Genomic DNA, 18,887 nt, shown 5'->3' with positions numbered 1-18,887 from the left:
ATATGTAGTTTGACCATTTGACCTATGCGCAAACAAAATGCGCAAACCGTTGCTAATCAACGACTGCAATAACAAACGTCCATAACTGCTTACGTTTCTTTCCACAGGTATTTTTGTTTCATCGATATCTTGATTGAAATTTATTGGTAAGTACAACTCATTGCATAACATAGATGAATTTTGTTAACCATCGGGCAACGGGCATATCTTCTAAAACAGGGATTTCTAGCTATGTTGTACGATGGATTTCAGAGTCTGGCCAACAGACTCGGATACAGGATGCAAATCACAGGGTCAGCCGATTTAAACAAAATATAAACGATATAGTGACCGTCTGATTTCACCTGTGGATAAAAGTTTATTTCGGCGGTTAAATTCTTTAGACGTCTGAACTACAACATTCGAAAGTTGCTCCTTTGGTTTCTGCGTATACACCGTGATCGGACTCCTTGGCCGTGTACACGCAGATACCACTTGATCGGAACTGCTAAGCAGCAGTCATTTAGGCGGTGATATCTCCTGTAATATATTCTGTTATTTACCTTTCACTGGTTATGACCATTTGCAATAGAATTATATGTTTTGTCGCGCACTGTAAAATGGTCTTTATACATTGGACATCATGTTCAATCTGGTTACCATGGTAATTATTTTCTGCTTAGCAATCATACATACAGTCATGTGGAAAACCAAGCCCCAGTGGCATGACATGTACACCTGGTAGGACCACAGTCACTTGAGGACTTAAAATTCAAATAATAAATCAGTAATATTTAATTTTTTATCACAACCTTCTTAAAAAAACACAAGTTGTGAAACTCAGACCACCGTAAAATCAATGCACCATCCAATCACTGATGGTGTAACAACATGTACCGTATCTGATGCATATACAGCGATAGATATTTTTCAAGCACAATACAACATTTATGGCAAACAAAAATAACCCTTTCCCCCTTCTACCTCCTGTAGCATCATTTTTTACATACAAGTCAAGAAAACAAAGCATGGCACAAGAAATGCAATAATCCCATCAATTAGGCAGAGAAAAACAAATATTTGTGTTTTTAATAACCATAAATCCCCTCATTCAAACTTTAATTTGATGCAATTTAGTCTGTTTTAATTTCATGAACGTTTGAATGAGTGTTGATATGTTTTAGAATATGTGCTGATAATGGCTTTTTACCAAATGCCAGATCCTATTGTTTTCGTTGCTACATGTAGATGTATATTTATCAACTCATAATATCTTCTGGAGAATATTGAAACACAACAAAACAATCAAAGAAAAAATAGCAAACAAACAAACACTAAGCTTCATTCTCAATTTTAAAATGTTTTCCCACATTCTGGATAAATTGTCTGAACACCTACTATGCAGGTCATTTTCATCTGGTTCTATTTGCTGGATATTTGATTTCTTTTTTGTACAACTGCATGTATATAATTCCTCAACATCAGCATCTCCATAATTGCATGCTAGGACTTGGATGTAGACTGTAGACGTTTATTATCATTATCGTCATCCTTTATTTATCTACAGTATCTTCTACCATTTCTTAGATGTGAAAATTGTCAATATTGTCACTTTACTGGACCCTATGGGGGTACATCATATATATAATGGAAACTCTTTCTATGTCTACATGTGTATGTCTATCTTCATATTCACTCTAGCTTTGACCAAAAATATACCATTTATTTCTTTTAGACACAAAATTACGGGTACAATTACATACTGGTATAATAATAATAATAATAATTTCATTTATTACACCATAATGAAAGTTAACAAATCATTTTAGGCTGTTAGGCTGGTATATGAATGTGAAACACGAGATTTGAACTTCTTACATGTTTCCCATTACGCCACAATGCACTGTCATGGAAATCATAACAGAACCATTATTACCACCATTATACTTTTGGCATAAATTCTAAAATAGATCATGAACTGTGGATTACAAAGTTGTAGTAGTTTTAACATACATACACAATCCCATTTGTGTTCAAAGCCGCTATGAATATGTATTTTGATTATTACAGAGTGACATATAATCCACCAGAATGCCAAGCGTAGCTGAAGGTCAAGGTTCAGATGCACCAATGTACTGCTCTCAGCAGATCAATATTCCACCAGATCTTCCCGATATTTTGAAACAGTTCACCAAAGCTGCCATCAGAACCCAACCAGGTGATGTTTTACAGTGGTCAGCTGCGTAAGTACAATCTATATACTTTTCATAACCCAGAGATTTGTAAAACTCTATGCTTAAAGCCTCTTTGTATTCTAAACATGTAATACATGTAATCTTTATGTTGCTTTATGTTATGTAACATAGTGGTTGTATCATCGCACACTGAAAAAAAGATCAACACCTAGTACCCTGTGTGAGTGTGGCACAGACTCAATGTTGACACTAAGATAGTGAATTAAACTGCTGTAATGCCATAGGAAGATGATCATACAGCCCTGTCACGTTCCAAACTGAAATATGGTCTCTGTGGCAGAATGCACTTACATATCAGCACTCATACTTGCACAGGACTATTTTTTCATCTAGATTGTTACATTGTCCTTTGGAAACACTGGGAGTGTGTTTGCTAAATTTATAAAATTATAATATGCTTTAACACAATCTTGGGCTGAATATGACTGGACCACTTTATGATATTTACTTCTGTACAGATTTCTTTGCATGTAATTTGTAAACTGCAAACATACTGAGTTATAATATAGGAGTGTAGAATACGGTAATAATTATTTTAATTTATATCTAGGTATTTCCATGCATTGTCAAATGGAGAAACACCCCCAGTGAAAGAAAGACTTGAGATGCCAGTAGCAACACAGAAGACAGACACTGGATTAACTCCAGGGATCTTATCTGTTCTAAACAGACAGGTAAGTTGTACATTGGCTTGCAAATCATGTTCTGAATGACGAGTTTGAAGATTCTATGCTATGCTCAATTTTTTTTTGTCCAGACATTTTATGCTGCATTTAGAATTCATTGAATTACATCATTGTAGTGATATCAAACAACTACCGGGGTATGTGCAACACTGGAACTCTTAAAACATGTATTGTCTCTGTATGATAGTAGTAATAATGTTTCACCAAGACTATTGTATTATAAAATTAATTTTCTTTTTAAAATAGCTTGGTCCGAAAAAGAAGCTTCCACAATCGGAACTAGAGAAGAAATGGAAAGACAATTGCCTGCCAAAAGAACAGCTTGATAACCTACTTACAATAGGTAGTTTTGGGGATGAGATTGAGTGGCTTAAATTCTTTGCCATTGCTTGTTCCAGCCTTGCCGGGGTAGGTATTCATTCTGTAAATTACTTTGTAAGCTTGCTCTGCTGGAGCACATCCACATGTGGTGTGTGTTGTGTTATAATGCTTTTAATAATTTACTATATCATTTTATAGGCATACATGCACTTTATGTCCCATCAAAAAGATTTTGAATGATTGGGTTGTTTCTAATAAAAATTGCCAGACTGAAGCTATAAAAATTCTTAGTTATTAGCAATATGTCCCTTGATTATTTTATACAGTTTGCAGATAGAAATATTTATGAAAATTCTGCTTCTAATATGTTTTTGATATTTTTAAAATCATTTAATGTTACCAATCAGTGTGAATTCATCAGTACCTAATTATTATTATGAGTCAGATGTCCATGCTACAGTCATGCATAATTCATATTGTGTTTTATCATTATTTTACACAGAACATTACCCAAGCCATGAAAATCATTTGTGAGATAGTGACCAGTGACCCCGAGGGTGGTGCAGCTCGTATTTCATTTTCACTTTTTAAAGACCTTTATACATACTTGGGACAGATAGATGGAGAGATATCAGAAGAACAAACACAAGGTGTATTTGAATACCTGCAATACCACGTGTAAGTATCGGCTTGTATGGCTTGATTTACTAATACATTGATGCAGATTGGTGAGAATGCAGAAAACATTTTCATGTTAATAGACAGAATGGATCTGATGGAGGGGGTATCAATTGCAGTGTTCCATTTACCAAGATGTCTTCAAGGATTTAGTCATAAATATAGGCATTATTTATTTATAAATGTGATGTATTGGTATTGTTTAGTAAGTCTAGTGAAGACCACAGATTTAGTTCATTTGAACTATAAAAATGTGCTTCTAATAGAGCAAATATGGTACCGGTACTAGTATGTCTCCATGCTTATAAATGTCACGTTATCAGTTTGGAAAGACTGTTTATAAGTTGACCATTTTCTGTTCTTGAGATTCCACAGTATACATGAAATAAAACATAAAAACCATAAACAAGGGTCATAGAATTATAGTGGACTCAAAACATGCTTAATGTACAATACATATTTGATGATTGTAAATATTCGGTTCAAAATTAAGAAAGAATCCATAATGTTTGACCACCATTTTGGCAGGTCGACTATGCTCTTTATAGGGTTAACCCATTTAAATGGCATGGTAAAATTTTTGTTTGTTTTCTTCTTACAGGGATAAACAAGATGGCTATGTCATGCCACGAAATTTCTTGAGTAAAGACTGCCCTTCACTTGGGTCATCATCATAAGCTCACTGTCTGTCTGCTGTATGAGATTTCTTGAGTAAAGACTGCCCTTCACTTGGGTCATCATCATAAGCTCACTGTCTGTCTGCTGTATGAGATTTCCATATAAAAACAACAATAGCTCCTTTCTACATATTTCCACTATTAGAGTAGGGCAGTTTTATTTTGTATGTATGAATTTAAAACAATATATTTCTTTTATCTACTTGTTGGTATGTTTTACTCATATGAATTGGAAAAGTGATAAAAACACTGCTGCTGCATTTGGGAATACCGATTTCTTGAAATGAAGTCTATACCTACAAAAAGACACTTTTCAATTACATAAGTTTTGAATATTAATTATCTGTGGTTGTATACCGTTAAAGCAGCCTATGTTTGAAGCCCTACCATCTATACTAGAGCTAAGGAACTCTATGGAAATTTGGTCACGTCAGACATTGGGTTGGACCCTTATGTTGGATTCAATTTACTGTTTATAACATTTCACTGTAGTGAGCATTCTATTTATAAATGTATCTGAAATTATACTCTGTAATTATCCGTCCACTTAACTCTTGTTTACCATAAATGTTTATGTGTTTAATTGTGTGTCCTGTCTTTTATATTACCGGTATATAAACCGCTTAATTTTCAATGCTAGAAATATTTGCTATTTTGATGGAAGCCCCTTCTTCCCCCTGTATCCAGATTCAGTTCCCATATAAAGTAGAAGTATAAGCTGACTTCAACCATGTATGCGTAATGTTGAGAGGGGATTATAGTACAAGTACATGTAATAAAATAGGTTCCACTGGATGCCTCTATTCCCATGCTTCATTTTCTCAGAATTGCATGCCTTTGTCCATACCTAGTTGATACATGGCCAAATACCTGTGATCCCAATTTTTTTAAAAATTGCTGACTGACAGTATGGGAGTGGCTGTTGTGCACTGATTGACTCAGACTTGATGGTAACACCTGTTGCCTCAGCAATTATTTCATATCGTATACATAGACTAAAAAATCTTAATATAGCCTTTGGTACTAACTGCAAAATCAAATATTGTTGAAAAAATGAAATGGCAGTTAACATACCTGGCTTTCTGATCAATAAGCAATGCATCAATATACATTTTTCCTTAAAAATTATTTACTTTGATATTGAAACTTAAAAGCAAGTTCTTGTGGTTCCTGTTGCATTCTGTATGCTACTTTGGGCGAAATTGTATTTGTTGAACACTGGGTGGCGCCATACAATGTTAAGTCTGTTCATTGGTTAGATGATATGGCTATGGTGAAAATAATTCTCGACACAGATAAATTTGGAAAACTGCGGAATCATTCAATGTTTCGTTATATCACGTTATGTTTCGAAAATCGTGTGGGGGAGATGGTAATAGTGCCCCCAATTTCATGGACGAAAGCAACTCTATTTATTACATTGGGAGGGCGCTTTTCCAACGCTACCCTCAAAGTCTAGATTGTGGTTTCGTAGACCGAATTTGTGCAAGTAACAACTAACGACAGTAGTTTTGACCGACGAAAAATGCCACCAAGAAAGAAACGAAAGACAGCAGCACCAGGTGAACCGCGTTTTACTCTGTTTCAGCTTGTCGTTGTATTATTGATAAAACGTATAAACATGTACAAGTAGTGAAGTCTGAACAGGTCATACTGTTGTTGGTCACCCAGACGTTTTTCTTGAGTGAAGTTTGCATTGAGATGTGCACGATTACGACGTTGTCTTCATCGGGGTTTTCAATGCTTGTGCTTTGGACACCTGCCATGAACGTGAAATATATGTTTTCATACTACATGCAGATTACAAGGTTATTGTTTTGAAATTATTCTTTCTTTGCTTTTCGTATGCCGAGCACGTGATTTGGTGATCAGCTGTGATGTAGTCATGAATATTTAATAAGTACATTATTATGGCCATCAATAAAAAAAAGATGTACCAATACTTCTTTTAATAAAAATAAAAATACTATCTTGTAATAACGAGATACAGAATTTTGTTTCATGAAACAAATTAAAAACTTTCTTGTTATAATCATGTATTATAATCTGGATTAAAATCTGATGTATTGCTAGGCGTGAATTGAGTTTTATTTTATTTTATCGTTATTTTGTAATTGTTTTTATTATTAATACATACATTTTATTTTGTATTACTTTAACTAATGCCACATTTCTTGTGTGCTTTTGCGATCACCAACACTGTAAGCAAATAAATAATAAATTCTAATAAAATAAAGTGAAAGAAAGTGTTTTGATAAAAATAAATACAGTGGTAATTAAAAACATTTAAAAAAAAAAGCCCGAACTAAGATCTTATTTATAACATTTCTTTTAGTGTCCCTAATAACACTTTTTTAATTTTCACTTTTTTGTGAACCTATTAAAGGCAGTGGTCGTTGAATTTCATGTAAACTTACAAAGTAATTTACATGCACTGTCTATGCACTGCACGACATGACAACCACCTTTATTTTTAGAATTCTGTGATCATTAGTTTTCTTATAGAAACACTGAGCAACCAACAGTACCCAATGAAGTTTTGTTAAAGGGCCTACATTTTTCATTGTTAAATCTATACAACTCTTAGCAAAATGTACATTGGTACATGTATATCAAATGAGTAAAATGGTTGTGCATGTCATAAGACTTGTATTAGCTAAACAATTATTTGTTCATTTATTTATTCATTTGTATTTTGTTACTGCACCTATGAATTCATCAATATGATATGCAAAGTCTGTAAATCTCTCTTAGCAACAAGTAACAGTAAAGAGATCAGTAAACCAATCATATCGAACACAGTCATAGGCCCTAAATATGAATGTTGGCTTATGAAATCAGAACCAGAGTCCAGATATGAAAATGGCATTGATGTTAAGGTAAGTATTGTAATTAGTTAAATAACTATAACATATAATATACAGATTTGTTAACTCTAAGAAAGCATCAGTAATGGGAGTCAACAAATCAGTGTATCAACCCCAGCATTTTTATTATACCGAATAATGTTAAGAAGCTGTATTTCAAGTACAGTCAGTCTAAGAATAGTTTTAGTATGAAACATAACATATAGAGCATATTGTAGTTCTTTCCAGGTCATAATTTCCTTTAAAAATTGTTGTCTTCTTTGTAAATCTCAATTATGTGTACAACGTTAGATTTTTCAAATTAGAAAAAACAAAATTGCGCTAACAATTCAAAACTGGATTCTTCATTTCCAAAAAGTCACCACGTGTTTGTATGTACACTATAACCCATAATGTATGAAACAGCTTGCAATCAGTTGTTTTATTCAATGTTCTGTGTTACATAACCATACAGTGCAAATATTGTAAATGTTTTATACATAAACATCTTTTTAAAAAGCAAAAAATCTTACATTTCAAATGTTTGTGAAATACTATCCCATGAGCCTTATTGAAAAAAAAAAATCTCATTAATAATTCATCATTATGTGTGATTTATTAATCATACAGACAGCTGTTGCTTTATCTATTAATGTTTACACAGTCCTTGTACTGCGGTAGTAAAGATATAATTGTCTGTTGTTACTGTACCATGGACATACTGATGTCCACAATATCTACACTTTCACTTTCAGTGCACTCATTCAATGAAGAATCTAGCTCAAAAAGAAATACTAAAATCTGCTGCAATATCGTCTTTATTTTTCCCCACTGAAAATATAGATTGTAAAACCATCTATGGTAAAGAGATTATTATACGACAACCATGTGATACCATACTATATTGTCAATAAATTAGGAATAAATATCACAAGGATTGTCGTGTATTAAATATTGTTTTTGTAATATTTGTGTTGTTGATGTGCCATAAAATTAGAGGTCAAATAATGGTGCATTTTGCAAATTTTTAGTTATTTCACTATTACTTTTAAATCAAATTGATATAATTATTAATTTTTCAGTGGCTGAATGTCCTGATCAAAATATTTGAACAAAAATTTATAAAAGTAAATTTGGTGACAAAAGTCTACTTTGACATTCAAAAAGTTAATTTTCAGTCTTGACTTGTTAATTACAGTTTGGAATTGAAGACTTAATTAATGAACCTAATCAAACTGCATGTTGGGATGGAGTCAGGAATTATCAAGCTAGGAATTTCATGAGAGATCAAATGAAAGAAGGCCAGTTGGCATTCTTTTATCACAGTAATTGTAGACCTCCTGGCATTGCTGGCATAATTAAGGTATTGTTACTTTTACGCAATTCTTATTATCTATAAGAAAGTATATATTCTATTTAGTGGCAATCATGTGACTTACAAAGTTCTAGGATCAACACATTTGGATATTTACAATATGAAATGCAGCTTGACTTGATGATGGGAGCTTGTGAAATGCATTTTTTTTTCTGTCAATTCATAAATCATAAACCTAAATTTGGATCAATTTTATTATATCTCAATAAACATCACCAGTAGTACGAGTTGTTCTTCTGCAGTAATTAAAACTTCACAGTTTCATATTTACTAACTAGCATTAAAAATACTGATGATTGTAGATAGTTAAAAATGGTTGTTTTCTCAATAAAACATGTTACTGAAACAAACATTAAGGTTTTGTTCAAGCATACAAAAATTGATATACCATACTTCTTTGGCTATATGCCCAAGGGCTTCAACCTGTAAAATCCAACAAAGTAAGAGGTGGACGTATAACTGAGGAACACCTCAGAAAAAAATTATTTTTTTAATAGAAAATAAAATTGTGAAATGAGTTGCATCGTCATTGATTTCCTTAACACTTTTATAATGAATAAACAAAAATTTTCACAAATAATACACGCATTTTATTATTTAACATTATTGACATACAATCAGAATTTATGGTGTAAAAATTATTAGGGTATGTAGGAAAACAGTTGAAGCAAGATAACAATTTCCCATGAAATGAATGAATATTTTTTAATACAGCCTTGTTAAAAAAGAATGTTTTTCCAAAATGCTAAGATATTTCAACAGAGGATACTATTCACACTCAGTTTACCTACCGGTACTTGAAAATTGTCAATCACCAGTTTTTTTTTTTTAAAAAGTCACAGTTTTTTCATCGAAGTCAGAGCTAACATCGCATTTTAACATTGCAGTAATTCACTTCCACATTCAAAAATTGATCAAAAACGAAAATAATGATGAAATTAAGAATCGATTTCATTCAAACCTTTATAGTGCTCTCAAGTTTTATTGGCCTTAGATACCCAACATAAATTAGAGAACATGTAATTACGTCACATTCTCCATTGTTTTCACTCAACTTCTTGAATTAAAGGACTGAACCAAAAATTGGGACGCATAGAAATTGTAGAGTAATTTTTGCATATTTATAGACTTTTGGAGTAAAAACTTGATGCCATATTATTTGTTGCCAGTGCTAGTTTATGTACAAGAAACTTACTTTAAATTTCTCAGATTGTGAAAGAAGGATATGTTGATCATACACAGTATGACAGTAAAGACCCACACTATGACAGGTAGGTTAATTGTCAGATATCTGTATATCGATCTTACCTTCCTCTTTCTTGTGTCTAAAGGTGGCATCATTGTGACATTTTAATATGGCTCCCTTGAGACAATGCGTGTACTGTAAAATACATTGTTTATTTACCCAAAAAATAAATCCTCATCCCTGATATGGTATGGATATGGTTTTATTTATTATTATTATACATCTGTCACCGTAATGCCATAAGTTACAGCATTCCGTAATTTTGCCGTATTTTACAGGGTATTTTCATCCTACCATTTAAGGAAATGTGAATTCCAATTATGGAATGATTACGCACGTAAGCATCTTCTAATAATGGCTGCCACCAGGGTTTGACTGGCCCCCACACAAAGAAGTTCGCTGATTCTGTTCTAAACTTTTTTAATTTCGGCATTCCCAGATGTATCCTTGAAAGGAAAAGATGTATAATGATAATGTTATTACGAGAATACCTCAAAGTATGCACTCAGACAGTACGCCAACGCATTGACCTCCGCTGCGCATCGGTCTTCATGCATACTTTGAGGTATCTTCATAAGTACAATAAAACTCGTAGTTTTCTTGACAAAATAGTGAAAATAAATGTTTTTACAATAATTGAGAATGTATGTATGTGTACACAATAAATGTTGATTTCATTTAAATTTTTCATGTTTGGATCCTGGTATAAAAAAAATGCCTATTAATTAGCGTCTTCTATACCATTATCCCATGTGGATTTATGACTGAAGCAAAATGTATACTGGCATAGCTGCATTAAGGGGCACTGTGGTCAATCATTTCTGTACAGCTTGTGTATGACTTGCCCAGTGTCAGCTTTTATGCTGACTTGGAAGCTGTCCAAGTTGTCCAGCCACTGCTGTGCCAAATCATGTCAACTTATAGTCTGGACTACTAGTAGTCAACACATTACATAAATTCTGGTGTTTTTACTGCCAGATGCATAATTTTTATTTTGAAATTTGAGAAAATTTGGAGACTTAAAGCACGGTGGTCGTCGCGTCGCGCAGCGCCTGTTCGAATTTCATGTAAATAAACAATGTATTTTACACGCGTTGTATACGTCGCTATGAGTCCCATATCGAACAGGACGCGGCGCGACGACTGCCACCCTTTAATATAACAAAAGAATTAAGCATGAGACTTTGTTAAATTACTGGTACTGTTGTGAAATTATCATTGCATCCTTATTTTCAGAACAAGTACAAAAGAGAATCCACGATGGTACATGGTGGACGTGCAGTTTGTTCGGAAGACTAAGCGATTCATTCCACTCTCAGAACTTAAAGATATGTATATGAAACATAAACAGATTGATGGTCCACTGAGTAATGTAGCACTCTTCACTAGAGCCAGACTTTCAGTTCAGCCGTTGACATCAGGTTTGTACTACATGAAAGGATAAAATGTGCATTATCTTCATATAATTGTACCCGCCATTTATTGTTACTATTTTTGTATGTGATATCAAAAATGTGTACTCAAGGGCAAGGCTGCTATAATTTTACTATGTTCTCATTTTTTTCAGAGGAATTTGACTTTATTCTAAGTCTGGAAGAAGCAGCTGAATAAATGTTAGAAGACTGTCTACTTTAGTTTATTTAGTTGTGTTAATACAGATAATGGTGGCATTAACACATCTGTCTTTACTCACATGCACCCTGTGTCTGCTACTACTAAAAGTTTGAACTGAAAACTGACATGAACACAACTTTTATTCTTTGTACATGTGTTGTACAGTAAAGCATACTGAAAGACCTTAAACACTGTAATGGTTGATTCCTAGTTGGGCAGCCAGTTCACGGATGATGGTTCTTTTATTTAGTGTGTTCATATATGAAATATACATACAACTTACTCACTGCCGTTAGAAATTCTGGAAGGGAAGAATTATTATTTTAGCTATCAAACTCGTCAAGTGAAGCTGATATTATAGTTATATTGCCCAATGTCGCCATCTGTGGTCATCCACGTTAACCTTTAACATTTTTGATTTCTTGAAAACTGTAGGCCTTATTGCTTTCATATTTGGTATATATGTACCTTGGGTGAACCTTTCCTGGATTTTTGACTCCCATGTGCGAAGCACAAAATGGGAGTCTTTGCAGTTAGTGTGTCTGTATGTGTGTATGTGTGTATGTGTGTATGTGTGTCCGACTGTTCCACTGCTATCTCAAGAACCATACATCGGTTTTTGATGAAACTTGGTGCATAGATGCTCTGGGCCAATGCGCAGATTTGATTAGGTTTTGGTAAAAATCCATGCTCGTTAATTACCTAATTTGCATGATAATTAGCTAATTTTTAGCTGTTCTATGACTGTTCCACTGATATCTAAAGAACCACTCATTGGATTTTGATGAAACTTGGTACATAGATGCTCTGAACATATGCGCAGATTTGATTAATTTTTGGTAAAAATCCGTGCATATTAATTACCTAATTTGCATGATAATTAGCTATTTTTTAGTGGTTCCATGACTGTTCCACTGATATCTAAACAACCACTCATTGGATTTTGATGAAACTTGGTACATAGATGCTCTGAACTAATGCTAGGTTTTGATTAGTTTTTGGTAATAATCCGTGGATACTAATTACCTAATTTGCATAATGATTAGTCAATTTTCGGTTTTTCCACTGATATCTCAAGTACTAATCATCACAATCTGATTAAAATCTGATGTAGTGTACGGGCTTTAATTATTGTGGCTATAAACTTATTTTAATTTTATTTTTTTATTACTTTTGTTATTAATGCCCTTTTATTTTATTATTTTACTTTGATTTTGATTTTGTGATTTTTTTTTAATTCTGCCCTACCTACATCTGATCCGACGCCTATGTAAGTCCCGTTCAAATCTCGCATAAGTAACAGCCAATCACAGCCCCCCTTTTATGCAGGCTGTCGGTTGCTTACTTTTCAGTGTAGCGATACTCTACGGGCAATCTTTCTGTACATTATATTTTGCCCACTTGAATAAACCATTAATAGAAAATAGCTAGTATACTTTTATTTGCAAAAGAAATTCCACAGCATTTTACAATTTTTGTCATTACATTGAATATGTTTTTCACTTCCAACAAATGTGTACACTTCCAGATACATCTTCGCCAACCAAGGTTTGTTCATTCAGTCATCGCTTCAATTTTACATCACTGAGCATAATTATCTAGAATGGAAACAAAAAAATAAGTAAATCGTAATGATTAGAACACTGTAAACAGCTATAGTAAACAATGCAAACTGATTTTAAATTGTATAACGGTCACCGGCCCACGGCATCGACGCAGAAAATTGGAGCAAAAAAATATTTCCTGATCAATTGCGATAAAAAATAAAAAATATTTTATTCCAGTCCAAATCAGCTCAATTACTTTAATAAAGAGTTATTGTATAATGTACAAAATGATGATACAATTTGATGAATATTTACAGCTACGGTTTCAATACCGTAGACGATGTTGGCCCGATCTTCAACAAAACATCACCCGTCTCCAGGGCAGGCGACTGGAAAAAGACACTATTTTTAAACTCATAGTTGCTGTCGACATAGGAAGTAAAGTAAGCAAATAACACCGAATAAACGGCAAGGTAAAGACTATGTCTAATTATAGTAAATACGTACTGCGTGCGTGACTCGAACCGGCGCTCGCGTACGGCACCTAATCGCCTAGCTACACGCCACTACACGTCTTCCCCTCGGCCACCGGGCATCCCCAATAAAGGATGCTTAATAACCGAGCTTATTACGTGCAGAGAACGTGAAACCCGTCCACGCGATACGCGCCACACAGCATGGCCAGAATGCGGCAAAGGCCTTCAGATCTGGCTGTAGTAGGATGGTGAAAGTAATGGTACAGCATGGAGAGCGACACGTTTACTATAATTTTTATGGAAAAAGACACTGGTGTTCGGTCGAAACGGCGGAAACAAAATCGTCACTCCCAGAATAACTATGCAAAATAACGATCTGAAGTCGAACCATTCGAGCCACAATATTAACATAAAAATGACTTTCGTTGCATTTGACAATGATAAACTTACCGAAAAGCCGTGTTATTCTCGGTCGCTAACGTCGGTATAATCCGCCATTTTATTTGAGTGTGTTTGCCACCCAACTCCGCCCGGTGACGTCATCATGTGCGCTATAGAAGGAGGTATGTGATTCGTTGACTAAAATCGTCGATAGTGGGTCTCGTTGAAATCTCGTTACATAGGCATCGGCTCAGATGTAGATAGGGCGGAATTAAAAAAATCACAAAATCAAAATCAAAGTAATATAATAAAATAAAATAAAATGGCATTAATAACAAAAGTAATAAAAAATAAAATTTAAATAAGTTTATAGCCAAAATAATTAAAGCCCGTACACTACATCAGATTTTAATCAGATTGTAATCATCACATTTCAATGAAACTTGGTACATAGATGTCATACGACACTGCACAGACCTGATAGTTTTTATGGTAATATCAGTACATATTAATTACCTAATTTGCATAATTAATTAATTTTCAGCATTTGATATAAGTAGTTAGCATTACATTTCAATGAAACTTGGTACTTACATACTCAAGGACTATGCAGAGATTGATTGTTTTCGATAAATATTTGTGCATATTAATCACCTAATTTGCATAATTAGTTAATTTTCAGCTTTTCCACATGTATCTCAAGTACTAATCATCGCATTTCAATGAAACTTGGTACATAGATCCTTTAGGACTATGCAGAGACCTGATTAGTTTTAGGGTAAATAATTGTGCATATTAATTACCTAATTTGCATAATTAATTTTCAGCTTTTCTACTGATATCTAAAGTACTAATCATCATATTTCAATGAATCTAAAATTATGCAAACCCAATTAGTTTCCGGTAAATATTTGTGCATATTAATCACCTAATTTGCATAATTAACCAACTTTCACACTGATATCTCAGGTACTATACATCACATATCAATGAATGTACATGGATGCTGTAGGACAATAGACAGACCTGAATAATTGTGGGTTAAAATCTGTACATATTAATTACCTAATTTGCGTAATTAACCAATTTTAATCTTTCACACTGATATCTAAAGTACCGTAAAAACTCCAAAATTTCGACTGGTTTTAAATAATTTGTGTTAGAAATGTGACGTGTTTTTAGAGTCAAAATTAAGGTGCATTTTCGGACGGTCGAATTTTTCAGAATAGAAATCAGCAAAAAAAAATGGGGATGATAGACAGTGTGCTTCATTAGTTTTTAAAAAATGCAATGTCCGTCAATTGACGTAAACTTCCTCATGTTTCACGGTAAAAGCAAAGGTCGTGGCCGAGTTGTAACTCAAAATCTAAACAAAGTCATCAATCAGTGAGTATTATGACAAGCAAAACAAAACATCAAGACGCGGAGAAGAGGTCAGCACAAAACTAATAGGTCAAAAGACAAAGCTGTCTCGCACTACCTAGGAAAACTTGCGAATGTTCGAAGTACAGGTACCCATTGGACAAAAGATACATGGAAGTTTAGCAAACGATCTCCCCAGCCCAGTGCAATGTATCCGGTTAGAATCAAAGCTCACGTGTCCCTTATTTGAGCACCGTACCGGTGATTTGAGGGACCAAATTCTGCCGTAAATTCGCCCTTGAATTAAAAAATATAATGGGATTTAAGAAAATAAAATGGGACTTTTAAGGTGTATTTTGGCGTCATTTTTCGGACATTTCAATCAATCCTGCCGGCTAAAATAGAGTCTAAGTTTTACCGTAGTCATTGACGTCTGTCTATTCAAGAGTACACGTGTATGATTTTTATCGTGACTAGCGTGAGCGGGTAAGCTTCCTTTCGAGAATGAGCTGTTATCACTGTGAACAATGTTAAATTATTCTTCAGATGACCAGTTTATTTTTTAAAAACAACTAATTTTTTTATTTAAAAAAAATCATGCCGTTTTCGCATCATCCAGCTTTTTGATTGGTTAATTAGCGATTTGACCTATTTGACCTAAGAGAACATGGCGGATATCCTACAGCATCAAACGTTTATACGAGATCGGAATCATTCGCTTACGATGAAACTAAGTTGACTTTTATTTGTATTTCATAACCATTCAACAAATTTATTTTGTGTACATTATTATAATCACTACTGAGTACAGTAATAATCAACAATTCAGAAACGCAGCATGCCGAGATTTTTGTGTTCGTTTTTATTTGAAACTTCGTTTATTTAGAATATATTTTCGTTACCAATAAAATAAAAATCTCTCAGTCAATCAGAAACCCGGATTCATGCCTTTGAGGAAGGTCCCGTTTGAACGCTCACATCGTTTTTTTTTTCGTTTGGGGGAAAACTAAAACTGGTCGCAATTTTCGAATAAGAATGAGTCGGCAATTTTTAGTGGAGTCGAAAATTTGGAGGTGAATAAAACACCGAAACCCGGCAAATAAATAGGCGGTCAAATTTTTAGAGGGGTCGAAATTTTGGAGTTTTCACGGTGCTAATTATTCCATTTCAATGAAACTTAGTACAAAGATGCTCTAGGACAATGTACAAACCTAATTAGTTTGGGGTAAAAATCTGTTCATATTAATTCCCTAATAAGCATAATAATTCATAATTTTTTGGTTCTAATCACATTTCAATTAAACTTGGAGACATAGATTTTCTGTTACATTGCGCAGACCTCATTAGTTTTACACTCAAATCTGGTCATATTAATTTTCTGATTTGCATAATTAGTTTTCAGCTAAGTAATTTCGAATTATATTTAATGTGTCTCCAATACTCTCAGCACATGGGAGTTCTTTCTAAGCTTTCTTTGATTTCATTTTGTGATGATATCTTCAATTCTCTAATTTTGATGAATATTTTTGTAATTTTTGGTAAAAAGTAAGTTCAAATCTTTTTGAAATCTACAAGTTTGATTACCTTGATATTTTCATATATACCTTCAATTCTCTAATTTTAGTCATTGTTTTTGTAAAATTTAATTAAAAAAGTGTGATTTGTGACTTATTAAAAATGGCTTGCCGATTGCCTTGATGTTTTATATGTAGGTGATTTTTTTATGGTGAATAATTTGTTAAAAAACAATAATTTGTTATGTAGGTGCCTTAGATGGATCACTGTCAGACTGATTAAATTTCTTCCTCTATCAAATTAATTTACTTAGTATCGATAACTAACATTTTCTCATTTTAGTGAATACTGGTGTCCTTGATTTGATATTCCTTTCTTATTATGCATCTAAACAGCAGACCTATATCAGCTGACTGGCTTGTTTATCCTCCAGTTTCTATTAGTTTTGTGTTTGATCTTTTCTCAGTTTTATGTTGCTGTAAACATTTTTTTACTGTAAAACTATTTTTTTTTTTACACTGGCATTTAATTTCACTATTTTGAAGCTTTGAGCAATTTCACTAGGTTTTAAGTTCATGAACGAGGCAGATTTACATGGATTTAATTTTGCAGATTGGTAAAAATGGTGAAATTAAAAAACAGTGAATAATTATTGCATTTACAGTACTTTCTCTATCAAAGCTCTTTTCTTGTATCTACCGTAGTTTCCAATGACAACACTATCATTCTATATGCATATTTCTGTCTGATCCAGTAAAGTCAACTAAAGTTGTACACATGTGAACAATTTCTACACAAGGGAACTTTTTTTTGTGTTACTAAAATGTACAAATTTATATAATTTTTTTGTTAGAATCAAACAAGCTCTTGATTTTTACCAATCAAAAAACAAAAATTTGTTAAAATTATTTTGCTATTTACGTGTTGTACAATAATTATTTGAAACTATAAAAAAATTGTCAGATATTTTGATATTTATTTTAAAAGAAATCTATGACAAGCTGTTCATACATTTACACTATAGTTTGTGTGTTATATTTGTTATGATATACAATTTTCTCAACAAGCTGTGGGTGTTCTATAAACAATGACATTCTCACCACTACAACATTCAAGACCATTAACTTTTACCAAAGATTTTTTGATCGACTTTTTTTTTGTTTTACAAATTTTAAATTTTTTTCAGATTCATGTTCATGTTTTTTTATTTCATGACTTCGAATATAAATGAAAAACAGAACAAAATAAATGAACAGCCAGTTTACCTGCTACTGAACTTTTACTAACCTTACATGTAGGCATAAGTAGCGCCTTTGCCGGCCCAACGGATTCAGACCTTGCTAACACCTGACAGTATAGTGTACGTCTCGTTAGCAAAATCAATACTACGAATTCACGACGTTCATGCCTTCTTGCAATGTGTTGCAATGAATATTCATTTTGGTGGCCAATTAACACTGTTAATCAAAGCTGTGTTTGCATTGTCAGCAAAAATCTGACTGATTTCAACAAGATGATAAACATTAGGCAGAAATTTGCTAGCACCTTATCACACATTATGTCTTTGATGGCTGTCATTATCTGACGTTTCTGAAATTTGATTGGTAGTGAAAGTGAAAAACTACATTGTTCTGTCTGGCGTTTTTGGGTTTGGAGCACCGCGGAGGGTGCAACTCGTGTGATCTTGTCGAGCTAACCTTTTACCTACCCACAGAAATAATTGACTGCCTTTAAAATTGAATGTTGTTTAGTAACAATGCAACTTCAATGGTATTTGTACCACTATAAAGCTCACCAATTATCCTATTAAAGTTGTATTTTTCAGCAAAAATTAGTTGAAAGCTCTTTCCATTTTGAGTAACTTGGCCAAAAATAAAATCTGTAATTCAGTGTTTGCGAGTTATACTGATTAAAGGGCAGTAGTCGTTG

General features: G+C 33.4%; 2 protein-coding genes and 1 long non-coding RNA gene across 3 annotated transcripts; 2 read left to right on the top strand and 1 right to left on the bottom strand.

The window, feature by feature from the left end:
* The first annotated feature begins 11 nt into the window (after positions 1–11).
* LOC100377090 (ropporin-1-like protein) lies at positions 12–5,179 on the top strand. The gene is made up of 6 exons (XM_085501438.1): positions 12–146; positions 2,050–2,222; positions 2,785–2,908; positions 3,167–3,328; positions 3,744–3,919; positions 4,521–5,179. The coding sequence occupies exons 2-6, from the start codon at positions 2,071–2,073 to the stop codon at positions 4,594–4,596; spliced, it is 690 nt and encodes a 229-aa protein (XP_085357564.1). The 5' UTR covers positions 12–146; positions 2,050–2,070; the 3' UTR covers positions 4,597–5,179.
* Positions 5,180–6,016: 837 nt separating this feature from the next.
* Positions 6,017–11,976, top strand: LOC102807810 (thymocyte nuclear protein 1-like). The gene is made up of 6 exons (XM_006821655.3): positions 6,017–6,158; positions 7,351–7,475; positions 8,641–8,805; positions 10,027–10,088; positions 11,300–11,484; positions 11,631–11,976. The coding sequence occupies exons 1-6, from the start codon at positions 6,122–6,124 to the stop codon at positions 11,672–11,674; spliced, it is 618 nt and encodes a 205-aa protein (XP_006821718.1). The 5' UTR covers positions 6,017–6,121; the 3' UTR covers positions 11,675–11,976.
* Positions 11,977–12,848: 872 nt separating this feature from the next.
* Positions 12,849–14,298, bottom strand: LOC146750876 (uncharacterized). Its single transcript, XR_014928135.1, has 2 exons — positions 14,151–14,298; positions 12,849–13,275 (listed from the first exon to the last, which is right to left on the bottom strand). It is a non-coding gene; the product is annotated as an uncharacterized LOC146750876 (long non-coding RNA).
* Between the last annotated feature and the right edge of the window lie 4,589 nt (positions 14,299–18,887).

Source organism: Saccoglossus kowalevskii, chromosome 1 (genome assembly GCF_978046115.1).
Source record: "Saccoglossus kowalevskii chromosome 1, keSacKowa6.1, whole genome shotgun sequence".
NCBI classification, from domain to species: Eukaryota; Metazoa; Hemichordata; class Enteropneusta; family Harrimaniidae; genus Saccoglossus; species Saccoglossus kowalevskii.
Note: the sequence above shows the minus strand (reverse complement) of the source record. Positions and strands in the feature narration are given on the sequence as shown.